Below are 14,618 nucleotides of genomic sequence, written 5' to 3'. Positions count from 1 at the left end.
TCCACAGAAAGTGATCTAAAATGTCAGCAACTTCCTCTGATTTGGAACAGCGGAATCTGCCAGCTGAGTTCATGAGCTTTATTTGAAATTTTATTTCATTCCTGTATCTGCATTTGTCAGAAAAACAAAATTTATACATTACCTTTAGCACCTCAGCGCAAAGTAAAACCCCATATCTCAAACAGATGCGAAGTTGTGTTGAAGGTAAATAAAAAGATAATGATGTGAAACATTTTTACACATTGAAACTCTAAATTGGCAAACCAGCCTTTCTGGGATGCTCCTTTTAGCCCAATCATGTTGCTAACCCCCTGACTGTTTATCTTCTATTGTGAGATGTAACATCATGCATTTTCTGTTTGCATTTCACATTTCTAGTCTTTTGTCATTGTCCCCAAAAATCTGCAAGAGAAAATAAGTGAAGTATATAAAAGTTTACACCCTCACATTATTTGATGTTAAGCTCACAGAATGGTTAACATGTATTATGCCTTTTATTTTCTGCATGTCTGTAATTTTGATATTTAATAAATTTATACTTTTCTACCAAATGTGGGAGAACCTAGGCTTAGCACCCAATTTGCATGCTTTTTGACTTGCAAAATATATATGGACATGCCTGAAATCACTTTGTGCTATAGATAGTGTGCATTACACCTTAAAAATAGGACCCTCACAGTGCAAAACTTTGTAATTGCAGTTATCAAAGTACATTTTAAAGGTGGCCCCTTGCTACAAAGGAAACTTCTGTACCTTGAACTCCAGCTCCATGCCAGTGACATGCTCGCCACTCTCCACCTGCGCCAGCTTCTGGATGTAGGAATAGAGGCTCCGGGCAGCTACTTCAGTGTTGCCGCAGGCGACCGCCTCCAGCAGTGCATCGTGAATGAAGCTGTACTGGTCCTCTGTCTGCACCATGTAGTTCCGCTGTGAGCGCATCAGCGTCACATGGCCGTAAATGTCCACCGTCTTCTCGTGCTTGATCCGCTCCAGCATGGCGTCGATGACAATAAAGCAACCTGTCCGACCGACACCCGCACTAAACAAAGGAAACACAGAGGAAATCAGTTTTATCTTCTAAGGCTGCTGCTACTTTGAATATTTACTCTTGAACTTGTTTGCGTTGGAGGGACTAAATTGTAATTATTCATCATTTTAACTTGTAAAACTCTAAACATGAGGTGATTATGCATATCCAGTAAGGCCTGCAGATACGTTGTGGCATTGCACACTAAATAATTGAGTAGGAGAGGAACATAGGGAGATACAGTGATAGCTTAAGAGAGGAAACAGAGACAACTAAAATTGACAGATAGAACAACAATTGGACAATGACGGAGATTGGTTGAAGCAAGCTGTCAAATCTTGGTTTATTGTGCAGGGCTTTGGACTCACTGAAGTCTTCTTATCTTGACAAAAAGGAAGGTTTCAATTTGAATAAGCCGTTTGAGAAATATTGCTTGTAAAGGGAGGAAGGGCTAAGGAGTAAAAAGGGAGAAGCGAGAGAGAAAGATGGGAAGGGATTACTGTGAGGCTTTCTGACAGAGAGGGAGAAAAGACAGAGAGGTAGAGAGAATAAAAGCTCGGGGAAAAAAAAGATGCCTTAAAAAGAAAGATGATGTGACCGATGAAGAGGGAAGAAAAGATGGAGGTCTGGTAAGAAAGGGTGCATGTGTTTGTATAATGTGCATTATGTAATGTATAATGGTGGAAACATAGAAGCTCTTTTGCTCATGGGCATATATACACATACTGAAGAGGGACAGAAATAAAACAGGGATAGATCCTCCATATGTGGAGTGAAGCTTTATTTTAGCACTGACATCAAATCTGAGAAGTATCGAGCTGACCACAGGGACACATAAAACTTTCCCACTCGGGTACTGACATTCCTGTTACATAAAACTTTAAACGCACTTTGGATCTTGAAGCTAAAAAAAGTACTTTAACCGACACTACAAACCAAAACATTGCTACTGACCTGCAGTGGGCGATGATGGGTCCAGCGTCAGGTGGGTTGCAGGTTTTCACCCTGCGGAGGAAGGCCAGGAAGGGGGTCGGGTACTCTGGTACACCGTGATCAGGCCATGCCGTGAACTGGAACTGGCGGACCTCCCGCTTCTCACTAGAGCCATTCTGGAAAGAACACAGAGGGTTATATTAATTTATAGCTGCTGTTACTGGATCAACTGACCTCAGGAAGAATAGCTACAACAGTGCTGCAGCTGATTGGGATCCTCATGAACCAAACCAAACTAAACTTAACTAAAATAACCTAACCTATCCCAAACAACTAAACCAAACCAAATCTAGCCTAACCTAACCCCAACTTAACCTAAACCAAACTAAATCAAACCAAACGAAATTAAGCCAAACAAACCCAACCTTTCCTAACCTAAATCCAATAACTAAATAAAACCAAACCTAGCCTTGCCTAACCCTACCCTAACCTAAACCAAACTAAATCAAATCAAACTAACACGACCCAAACTAACTTAACCTAACCCAACCTAACCCAAACCAAACCTATTCTAACCTGAACTGAACTGAACGAAATCAAATCAAACTAAATTAAACCATACCAACCCAACCTAACTTAACCAAACTAAACCTAGCCTTACTTAACCCCAACTAACCTAAACCATACTAAACCGAATCAAATTAAACCCAACATACCAAACCTAACCTAAATCAAACAACTGAACCAAATCGAACCAAACCATTCCAAACCAAGCCAAGCTAAACCTAACTTAGTCTACCCTAAACCTTACAAAACCTAAACCAAGCCAAATGTAATTAAACCAAACTAACCCAACCCAACCATAACTTAACCTAACCTAAACCAAACCCAATCTAACCTGAACCAAACTGAACAAAATCAAACCCAAACAACTGAACAGACCAAACCTAGCCTTACCTAACCCCAACTAACCTAAACCAAACTAAATCAAACCATATCAAATTAAACCCAACATACCCAACCTAACCTTATCTAAATCAAACAGCTGAACCAAACCAAACCAATCCAAACCTTACCTAGCCAAGCCAGGTCAAGCCAAACTTTACCTGACCTAACTTAACTTAGCTAAACCAAATTTATGTAATCTCACTAAATAAACTTAACTAGCTTGAGTTGCCTGTTATGAAAAATATATTCAAACAGAACTGCCAGTAAGGGTGACTGCCATCATTGGGCTTTGAAATAATGCTTTAATCAGTAGGGTCAAGCCAAAATGACAGGTCTTTATTATGTAATTTCATGGCTTCAAAACCAAAATCACCAAGTATTAATAGCTTTTAGCGTAGAAACACAAATAGGTGTAGACAGGTTGGCATTCTGATTTGCAACTTACACAATCTCTCTGGTTTGAACAATCAATTCATGTGCCTAAAAGGAAGTGGTGGAACCAAAATAAAAATGTTTTTTTTCTGGCAACATTTTCATCACAATTGATCGGAAGCTCCCTTCTTCTGCTGTGCTCCCTGAAGATAAAAAAGCTACCAGCTTTGTATAGCTATCTTGAAAGGGGACAAATGTTTCTGACTAAAAATAGATGTTTGATGCAGCGTTGCCTACGAGGGCGTAATTTTCCTCTGGGAAACAATTTTTCACATACAGAGCTGATCAGATGGACTCATTATCACAAACCAAGTAGGAATACTTCTATACTGAACTGTACAGGTATTATATCCTCGTTTTTTCACGTCACTGCTGCTCAGATCATCCACAGATACATGAAGCAAACACCCACATTACACCGCCATCTGTCAGCTCCCGCCTCAAACTCAACTCTTGACGCATCAGAGATACAAGCAGGGATCCAGAGGAAGACTTTTGCGAAGGATAAGAGGAAAAAGAGAAAAAAATCTCCCATGCATCCTTCAGTCCTCCTCTCCGCTCAGAAGATCCTCTAATGGAGGTACTGTTTGCATATCAATGCAGTGCTTCTGCCTCCCTGACAGAGGGATTTTTTTCCTTGCTGAATAAATGAATAAATGAGTGTGGTAATTAAAAGCAAACTGACCTAAATCTTATTTTTCTGTTTTTTTGGACACTCTTGTTTCTGCAGATGAAGAAGGCTGCACGGAAATGATTGGTGCAGTACTGCTGGGTGTCTTTCATTTTTTAATTTTTCATGTTTAGGATTTATCAGTAGACACAATTTTGCATCACTGCAGGACACACATGCATATGGATAGGTACCAAGGTGGTTGCTTTGTAGATGCACCATGTGTGTATATATTTGTGTGCCTACTGCCAGCTCCTGCTGCTTCTCAGAAATCCAAGAAAATGTTATTTTTTCAGAGATATAAAGTGAAAAAAGCTCAGTGAGAAATCACAGCTATAGCTACAGCTTAATGGAGGAGGGAAGGGAGAAAGAGAAATAATAATATGAGAAACTCTGAGCCTGAAAGCTGCATAATAAAAATGAACCTGAAAGTAAACGAGCATGCTTGAAATTGTCTTTTTCTGCTAGTATCTTTATATCTTTACCATCCCTGGCTTGCTCTGGTGCTCATCCATCTGTTGACGCTCCTAAACTAAAGTCAGACATGGCATAAGGCGAGAAAAAAAACTAGAAATGTCAAGTTCTTTCTGTCTCTCTTTTCACAGGTCTTTAATAAGACTCCTACAAGACCATGAGATGTGTGAGACTGTAAGGGACGGTGTGATTCCTCCTATCGTATTTCTTTCATATGTGTGGCTGTCATCATCTAAATGCACTTTTGAGTGTTTTTTCATGTCTGCTGGTGTGTATCTCCAGGTGGCATCATATTCATGTATGTAGATATATGTATTTTTGTTTCATATGCTATTTCTCTTCCCTGCATATGTTCTTATAAGTACAAGCACATGAGCTTGCACGTGCAAGTTAGGCCTGCAAAATAAACCACATGGGCTTTGTTATCTCAACAGGAGAGTTTTTACATTGCAAAGATCGGAATTTACCACGATAATGAAAATATACAGAGGAGAGTATTTTTCACTTTGTGTGTGCACTTTTTATTTGTTGGCGGTACAAAGGCCATGCTCTCAAGCTATGTTGATGCAGTTGGATGATGCTCAAGTAAACTTTCAGCTCCCCTCAGATTAATAGGTTCCCATGCAGTGGCAATAAAATTCCTGTTTTGGCTTTATGTTGCAAAAACACGAGTACTGTTTTACACAAAAGGAATAGCAGATTGATGTAAAAACTAAGCTATATCTAAAGTTAACTCTCTCATATCTGTTAATTTACCACACTTAATTTCAGTGTCAAATATTGAATATTGAAAGACACATTCTACAATTGTCCAATATAATGCAGGCCTGATATGCACATAATGAACAGACTCTATTTTTCTTGACTTAGTTAATGCATTTTTCAGGTCAAAATAAACATTGCAGGAATACAAAATATTCAGATTTATTTTTCTGCTGGGCAGCCCTAGTGCGAATCTTTTACCATCAGAAGGAGAGTGCCTGTGTCTCAGTATTTAAATGTGTTTTGTGTGTGCACAGGAGCATGAGAGCAGTCTGCCAATTATGTATATTGAGTTTCTCTCTTCTGCTCACTTTACCTAAGTGCTCCAATTTGGCAGATGCGCATAAACAGATGATCTATTGAGGAGAGAGAGACCGACAGAGATCTGAACAAGGTAAAAGGGGGGACTTGGAGGACATTGCGGACAAAGAATTTACATTTACCTTCACATGGAACAGAAAAACACATGTTCTGTGTCATTATTTCTGTTGCATATGAAAATTTGTGTCTTTATATCCAAGGCATGCTAATGTTATCCCAATTCATGGGAAATGTATTGGCTGAGTTTGTTTGCAAAGTGGAGACAGCATTATAGTATGTATGCCCATATGTGTGAGAGAGATGAAGGATCCTACCTTGTGCAAAGAGAACGTGCGTACGCAGAACGTGGCCAGTTCTATGGTGTCCAGCAGTGTCACTTGGGTCATCCCATATGTTTCTGTCCCACGACTGGGCCAGTACTGGTCACATTTAATCTGGATGTGAGAGAGAAAGACAGTTAAAAATTCTTAGTCATGCTACATTTTTAAGTGTCTCCGCAGATGAGCGAGATCATGAAAATTAACGGAGGAGTACAAACACCACTCATAAATCAAGCCCTCCTGTGGGTTAAAACACCAGGCGCTGCTGACAGAATCAGTGGGAAGGCTTTTCATGATTACAAATCTGGGAAATACACTTTACAGATTAAACTGCTGAAATCAGATGGCCGCAGAAAAAAAGCTTAGTGTTAGTTCATAAAGGACATGGTAGTCAGACGCCCAGACATGATCAGCTGACGGCCAGCTGATTCCAATTATTGCCTCCCAGCTCCCACAGGAAATCACAGCTCTTTCTCTCAGCACAGTGGTGTATAAACATGATGTACTTCTCACTAGTCTCTGCTTTATCAATGCTGATGCACCAAACTGCTGCTGCTGCTGGCAAAGCTTAATCTCCTCCACCCCAGCCTCCTCCTTTATAGCATAAAGCTTTTTGCACCCTCACTCAGACTCATGGTACTATGGATTCATTGCTTTTGAACTTATTTTCTTGTACACAATATGCTGTCATAAATCTAGCATCCAAGTATTCCTGAATGAAACCCCAATCATGACATCACGTTCTTTCTATATCCTGTTTGCATCCATACTGCGATGACCTTCGGCCATCAGGGCCTGTTGTGCGTTTCCTACAGTGTCTGTGTTTGTCTTCCGTCTGCCCCTATAGGTTGATGATTGGTGTTTGCCACACCTGGCTGGGCTTGGCCAGTCCCCCAAGTGTATAAAGCCTGCCAGTTCATCTCTGCACTCTCTCTGATCTGCTCTACTCTCCAGTGCAGCAATTCCTTTTCACAGTATGTTTTCATTTAGTTATGATTTGTAGTTCCTTTTTCATTAACATTGCTGTTTCCTTAGTATTTTGTTAAAAAAAAAAAAAAAGAGGCCCTTTTTAGTTAAACCGTAAGCCTCCCTTGTTTTTGTCATGTCTTTTAAGCCAGGTCATGCATGATCCTACCTTTATGACAGAACTGGAAATTAAGGGAACATAATTACATTACATTTTATTCCTTGCTAGTATAAACCTTAAATTCTAAAAGTTTTAGCAAGAAAATCACCCACTTTCTTAAAGAACAGATCTGGATGGATATGTTGTTTTGACTCAGAGTTTATTCGAGCTGTTTTCTGTCCACTGGTTCCATCTGATATCTGAAAACACAACACCTGCTCTTCCCCACAGCTCTCCTCTGTCAGCCCACTTAATAAAGATTCACTCAATATGGGCTGTGACGCGCCAGTGGACATCAGATGAAATGTGACAGCCAGTGAGGGAGATGCGCCGCTCTCTAGCTTCTCTCTCCCATTTCCTGCTCAAAGCTGACACTCAGGTTCTCCTGCCTGCTAATCTTGATCACGTTTGACAGGAGCGGAATGCGCATGTCAGTATGGAGGAAAGGTAAACAGCTGAATCTGGATAGAGGGAGGGGAAATGAGCGGAGACACCTGGGGTGAGCGAGCCTGATGTTGACACAGGTTGGAGTTGACAAGATGGAACATCGTGGTTGGCTTTTTGACATGAGGACAATCCACTTCTTGATGGGCAAAATGCAGACTTTCAAGATCTCTTTTCACATCGTTTTGGTTTATTTTATTACATTTTGTGGCCTACACTTTGATATTTAGCTTACAATTTCAAAAGAGGAGTACAGGAAAGGAACCTTTTCAACTTTTACCACGTTGAAAAACATCGTGAAAATGGCAAATACGCTTTTATTCCCTATTTACAGAAAAAACAGTAAGAGCTGACATTTTGGTTGCTGAGTGCCTTTGCTTCCTTCTTATCATGAAAACCCTCTCTAAACTTTTTAGCAACTAGTTTAAAACACCACAGGCACAACTAAAAAAGTCTAGATTCTTAAAAAAGTCACTTTCCATCTCAAGGACACAAAACTAAGACTTTTCATACAACACATTTCCTGAAAATTCTGTGGCAACTTCCCTTGGAATGAATGTAGAAAAAGAAGAGGAAATGAAATAAAGTTGACTAGTGTGATTGCACCCTGACATCTCCCTCCTCCTGTCTGTTACTAAGCTACCACGCTCTCCGTGCACTCCTTTCTCTGACTTCCACTATCAGCAGATGGTTGTGGGAGGACTGGTCACAGGTACTGCTGAAACTCTTTGGCGCTCTGTTGCTATGAAAAATTTAATTTTAGCTTTTTGCACTGTACTCTCTATGTGCTAAATCTTGCTAAGCTCTGAGAGTTGTGGTGAACATGTGACAGATTGCCATTTCCACTGCAAATAAGGTGAGAAAACAGAGTCTGCAGTGATAGTCCCAGAGGATGTTCAGTCTAACTTATCAGATGTGCACAGGTAGAGTCGTTGAGTTAACTTTATGTTTTCATCCTCCCCTGATGCTTTCTCTGCCCCCATTTGAACTTCTACACCTTCCTTGAAAGCAATCCATCTCAAGAAAATTAAACCGAATTATCTACTAACAAAGTTTAGGTCTTGAAAAAGGGGAATCAAGCAAACTAGCTCCTTGAAGCACTGTGATTTGAAGTTTTATAATCTACAGTCAGGGCAGGTCAGGTATGAGAGCACATGTGGGTTTGGCACCTAGCCATATCAACCTTGGTTCTGTAATGCTCCAGCCTTGTGATGGCCATCGTCCAGACCTGTGCCAGGCCCATGCCTGATCTCTCAAGGCATCCTCCAGTACCCAAAGTTGCACCTTAGAGAAGTTATCACAAAGGAGTACAATCTGCACCATCAGTCAAAGTCCAGGCCTCACAAGAGAAGGACCAAGAACTGAAAGACTGATTTTTGTCCACATGCTCAGATACTGGGAACACCACACCTTGCTTAGTAAACCTATTGCTCCATGGGCGAGTCCAAGTCTGCTTCTCTCAGTCAGCAGATCAATAGATTATGCTGCCAAGGTAGGTGAACTGCTCTACAACTTCCACACTTTCACCATTCATAGACACAGATTGATGGCAGCATCCAAGGCATCCCCAAATGCTTGGATCTTTGTTTTAGCCCAGGAGATGTGAATTCCCAACATTTCAGCCCCCTCAGCAAATCAGGAGCCCCCACAAGGACATCTACAGTCGACACAAGGATCACAGCATCATCAAAAAGTACAGATCAGTGATCTGGACATCACCAAATGACAAATTTCACGACCTGGTTCCCACTCCCTTAATCTACAGTGGTAAAACAAATGCCAAGCATCTGTCCAAAATTGGGGACTTACACGTGATTTCTCTTCCAGCCTGGTCATCATAACCACAGTGGCTGCTCTCTGTTCCCACACCATCCTCCAGAAGTCCCCGAAGGTCTCTGGTAACGGACCCTGGGTGGCAATATAGGCGTTCTGCTTCCTGTAGCCATCAATGTAGTTGGCGTTGATATAGTCGCTACCTGTAATACCTTAAAGACAAAAAAAAAAGAAGAAAGAATTAAAAGATAGAACTTTGTAGTTCTAGTAGCTTTCCCCCTCTGACTGAATCATTAGATAACTTAAGTCACTACTTTCACCCTTTTATTTGCGCCATCTGCCTCGATAATTCCCAGTTCTCACACACACTGACCCTGTTTCCCGATGAATCGAGGTGTTAACACTCTAGCCTGGAAAACAAGTAAATTACTTACATAATGAGTTCTCACACCTCTTATTGTTGAAACGAGTGGAAATTGGCTGAGAACAGTAAACATTTGGGAACAGTTCAGAAAGAGAGGGCAAGTTGTTTTCAAGTCGGCTTTTGGGACATCAAATATTTTAGTTTTTCATTGTGAAACAGATCAAGGAGTTCTTTCTGCAAGAACAATTTTCAAAGACAAAATACAAAGTTTTGACAGCCACAAACCTTTCTCCACCTTTGCTACGGTAGAGCACAAGGAAAAAACTCAGCTTTGGTTCCATTTAAATGCTTCGGCTGCCTCCCTGACATCATTCTCTTCTGTTTTTCTCTTGTTTTCTCTTTCTACATTTGTGGTTCTGCTTGAAGTTTCCTGAGATTTGTAGCAGCCTACATGTGATTTACGTTGATGGGATAAATCAGCCACTAAGCTACTAGTGCCAGGAGGGTACATCCAGCTAACATCCCTCTCAGCCTTCCACCATGCTCTGCTGCACACTGGCCTCCACTAAATCTAGCTGTTAGAAATCCCTGCTGCATTGCTGGCTAGATAAATGTGTACAGGAACATTTTTAATGCAAAGATGTTTTATACAGCACTTTTAAAGTCTATTGCAAAACTCCTACTTCTACTCATTGCATGCAACTATCAAAGTACTCTGTGGCAGCCTTTAATGTGTCTGCAGAAGTAACAGAACACTTCAAAGTAGAAATATTTAGCTCTCTGCGAGGCTTCATCAGGACTGCTTATGATATCAAGTGCACAAAGTTGTGTAACTATCAAACAAGCCTGTAGTGTCATCATGTGTAGGAAAAAAGCACCACCATGCTCGGATCTGAAGGAATCAGTGCCGTGGTGATGCAACCAAGATCTCTGCAGCATAATAAAAGGCTCAGGAATCATAGTGCTGACAAAAAAAAAGGCATTTAAGCAAAAAAATTCAAACACGATAAACAGAGCTTAGCGTTTTGAGCAAGTGATTGTGATAAGACAGAGCATCACCTCTCTCTTTTTAACCAGCTTGTACAATCCTGTCGAGTTTAAAAGAGACTCCAGCATGGTAGCATCTGTGTTGGAGAGTCACGTCTCTTTGACTGACGTCTCCGCGCTCAAGCGACAAACAATGAAACACTTGACTGGGCTAATTTAAGCGAGGAGACGCAGTGAGGACAACAAGCAGTAAGGAGAGGAAAAAAATAAGATAGAGAAAGAAGAGAGAAGAAGTAACAAAGAGTTAAGAGGAGAATGAAATTTTACTGAATGAAGAATTGGTACAAGGAGAAAGAGAGAGAAAAGGAAGGCAAATGTCATTAAAAAGGATACCACGTCGCACAATCCAAATGTGGTGGCTTGGCTTTAGTCATAGCTAAGTGAACAGAGAATGGCGGTGTGCATGAATTGTTCTACTGCTGCGACTAATGGCAAAATCACTGCAGTGTAAAATAGAAATTTCAGACTTGATTAATTTATGTATTTATGGACGAGGCATATTTTCCCAGGGATAATTTTCTTATGCATGTTGACGCACCCTCAAATTGGCCTGACAATTCTGAAATGTGGAAATCTAGTCGCAGTGTTTAGCTCACACAAAAGGAGAGGAGTTTTGTGGAGTAGCGTGTTCGGCACTACTGCAAGAAGTCTGGAGCTCTTTCTGGTGATGCAACGCCAGAACAATGTCAGCGGTGAAGGGTGACTACCTCTGACAATGTCCCTTGAGATTTAGGAGTCAGAGGAAGATTTTTTTCACAGTTGTGTGTCTGTGGGTTGTTTGAGGGGAAGTCATGAGAGCGGGGCAGATCTCATGAGACAATTGGGATGGTAAAAACACTGGTTAAATTTCTGGGTCACTCTCTTTACTGGCTCTGAACAAGAGCTGAAACAAGTCCTCACCTAATCCCCCAAAACAAATAATAAGATTCTATAAACTGCCTTTTGCATTTGGGACAAAGTTCTGCTGAAACAAATCCTCATTTTAGTCTTGAACTAAGTGTAGCTGTGCTCTATAAATTCACTGTCTGCTGCTGAACTGAAACTGAACTGCACATACTATAAATAATTCCACTCCATTTCACTCATATCTTATTCTATTTTGCTTCATGCAGCTGGCTCAAGACAATATTTATCCAACAGAGTCTACTGAATTTATTTTCCTCATGTCTTTTTTTGGAAAGAGGTGGGGCAACAATACCATGTCACTCTCAATGTGTATCAAGTCAGTTCCCATCATTGGAGGTATTTTTGTTTGCCAGCATGCTTTTTTATCCATTGAAAAGACCTTTGTGAAACATCTTCAGCCACTTTTGAGTGACTATTTAAAGATATCAATTGCTTCTCAATGTTTAGAACAGATTCAATCGGGGAGTCTGCCGCTGTCACATGATCTTGCAAAACTGTCTGTTATCTGGGGGCTTCATCTTGCAAAACTTGAAGATGAAAAGCCTTTTTCTGGTCAGGAAATTAGACTAAACAGTTTCATTTGAGAAGAATGAGGCAGTAGCTATGGGTAAAGTTTAGCACTACAAGTCTGTAAACAATGGCAGCCAGTGAGAAGATCAGCATGGACACAGCTATAGCGACAGTATTATCAAAACTGGACAACATTTCTTGATTAAAAATAGAGTGATGAACCACACATAAAGCTATTATTGGTGGAAAAGAACAACATCAATAGCTGCCTGTTGAACTGCTTTAGATCAATGGTTTTTCAACTGGTGGATCGGGATCCAAAAGTGGGTCACGGAGCTGTTTCAATGGTTTTTCAAATATTCCAAACTATTTATCCCATTCTCCTACAATAACAAGGCTACTTTTCCCATGATAATGAAGACATTTCTCAAGATCTTTGGAAACTGGCAAAATATTGCATGTAATAATGGGGAAATGGGGAGTAAAACATGCTACTTTTATCCTGTCTCTTTTTTGGTCATTTATTTTTTTTTTCCAACCAAGACCCAAACTGCAACAACATTCATTAAATAAACTTTTTTTTTTTTCATTAACTATGGGTTGCCACTTGTCATTACAGGAACAGGTGGGTCCTGAGGCCAGACCAGTTGAGAACCACTCCTACTATGTCATATATTTTGTTGCTCTGACTGGCCAGTAATAAATGTGACAGACAGAATCTTTGTCAAATTACAATCCAAGAAATTTTTGGAAAGGTTCTGCCCTTCCCAAACACCTATAGGCTGTTGCCCAGATGAATGTGAAATACATCCCATGGAATGGATATGTGAAATACTATCTTGTATCAGGTTTTCTGTCACAAAAAAACATCCCATGTCTTATCACATATCCAATGTAGAAGTGATGGTATTACTAAATGGTGCATCAGAGTCATCAATGAAAAATTCTAAAAATGGGTTGGATTGAAATCAAACCAATGCTGCCTACATGCAAGCCTGAAGTATACCACAATCAACACTCCAAACTCTTACATTTAGCCATCCTTAAGGTCTTAATCAACTTTATCAGCACCTATGGGTGTTTCTGTCTTCATAGCAAAAACTGTCAGAGCTGCATGACTGAAGTACCTACACATGCATTTTTTTTCATTTGTAGTGATTGCTTAAATCTGCTTTCTCCACAACATTTCTATATTTTGTAATTGTCTTTTTAAAGGGTTCATTTTCTGTGCTTTTGCCTCCATTAGTATAGGCCAGAAGATGGAGTAGGAAAACAGGGAGAGAGAATGGGTAAAAGAGCCACAACTGGACTTAAATCCTGATGGCTTAGAGAATGATAGCGTCTGTATATGGGGTGCAACTATATTAATGAGTTTTGCATGAGAAACAAAACATGTTAAAATTACATCTCTCTACTGACAAGATTTTAAGCAACATTTCAAAATGAACTATGAGAAATGCTGCAAAAATGATGAAATGATCAAGAGAGTAGTGTTTTCTACATTACTGATTTTAAAATCACATCTTAGCCTGTTCAAAACTGGCTGAAAAGAGATCTCAGAGGGATAGTTTTCGCTCTCTTTTAGCCCTAAGTTTCACCCAAGTTTAAATCACAAATGCACCCACTGGGGTTCACTTTTGTACAACATGAGGAGGTTAAGATGCATTGTCCATATTTATAAACAGTCATTGTGATGGACTGATGCAGTGTTTTCTGTGTTTCCAGTTGATTTTTGCATAACTAACAGTGCAGTTATCTGTTTACTTTTGTAAGAATCCTGTAGTTCAGACTGCTGAGCTTTTCCTTTATAAAACTTTATTATTATCCTCTTATTTCTTACAATTCATGCACATAAAAATGTCTGTATAATTCCTACAAAACTGTTCAGATGATCAACTAATATTTACAAGATCCATTATTATCATTCATTTATTAATGCTATTCTGTTCTTTAATGCAGTAAAATACAGTATTTCATAGGCCTAATTGTAGTAATAAATCGTCTCCTCCACTGTTCTAGTTTAATCTTCACTGTCTAGTCCCATCTGGTCTCGTGTCTGTCTATCCACTACAAATTCCTAATTACTTAAATTGACTCTGTAATTATGAGGATTTCCCAGATGATCTGCAAAGAGCTGAGCTCATCTCTGAAGCTGTGTAGGTGCTGAAGTGTGAGGATGGAGAGAGAGCCTTACCCTCAATAGGAGCCAGGATGACGCGGGAGTGGTCGTAGGCGATGACGTTGGCATAACGATTTTTGGGCTTGTTCACCTCCAGGTTGGAGTGCTCCCAGGTGAACTGCTGGCCTGGATCGATGGACTGATGGTGGGGAAAGGGAGGAGAGAGATGCAGGACATGCACACACACACACACACAAACAAAGAAGAAATGATTAGAGCCAAAACAACACTTGGATGTTATCATAAAAATAGGAAAGAGAGAGAGGAGGGGGGAGATTGAAAAGGGTGATTTCCCAGAAGAAAGCAGAGCATATCATGAAAATCAGCTCACTGCAGCTGCATAGAGCGCTTTATCAAGATTGCTAATGTAGTGTTTGCATAA

At 40.2% G+C, this 14,618-nt stretch overlaps 1 protein-coding gene across 11 annotated transcripts in view; it reads right to left on the bottom strand.

Annotated features, from left to right (window-relative positions):
• The window catches only part of ptprsa (protein tyrosine phosphatase receptor type Sa), a 321,629-nt gene that overhangs the window by 24,199 nt on the left and 282,812 nt on the right, over positions 1-14,618 (bottom strand). For all 11 annotated transcript variants that reach the window (XM_041791166.1, XM_041791171.1, XM_041791168.1 and 8 more), the window contains 5 exons: positions 14,252-14,375; positions 9,267-9,442; positions 5,882-6,001; positions 1,982-2,136; positions 754-1,039 (listed from right to left, as the gene is read on the bottom strand). In XM_041791166.1, coding sequence (XP_041647100.1) covers positions 754-1,039; positions 1,982-2,136; positions 5,882-6,001; positions 9,267-9,442; positions 14,252-14,375 — 861 coding nt within the window. The remainder of the gene's footprint in view (positions 1-753; positions 1,040-1,981; positions 2,137-5,881; positions 6,002-9,266; positions 9,443-14,251; positions 14,376-14,618) is intronic.

Source organism: Cheilinus undulatus, linkage group 7, assembly GCF_018320785.1.
Source record: "Cheilinus undulatus linkage group 7, ASM1832078v1, whole genome shotgun sequence".
NCBI lineage: Eukaryota > Metazoa > Chordata > Actinopteri > Labriformes > Labridae > Cheilinus > Cheilinus undulatus.
Note: the sequence above shows the minus strand (reverse complement) of the source record. Positions and strands in the feature narration are given on the sequence as shown.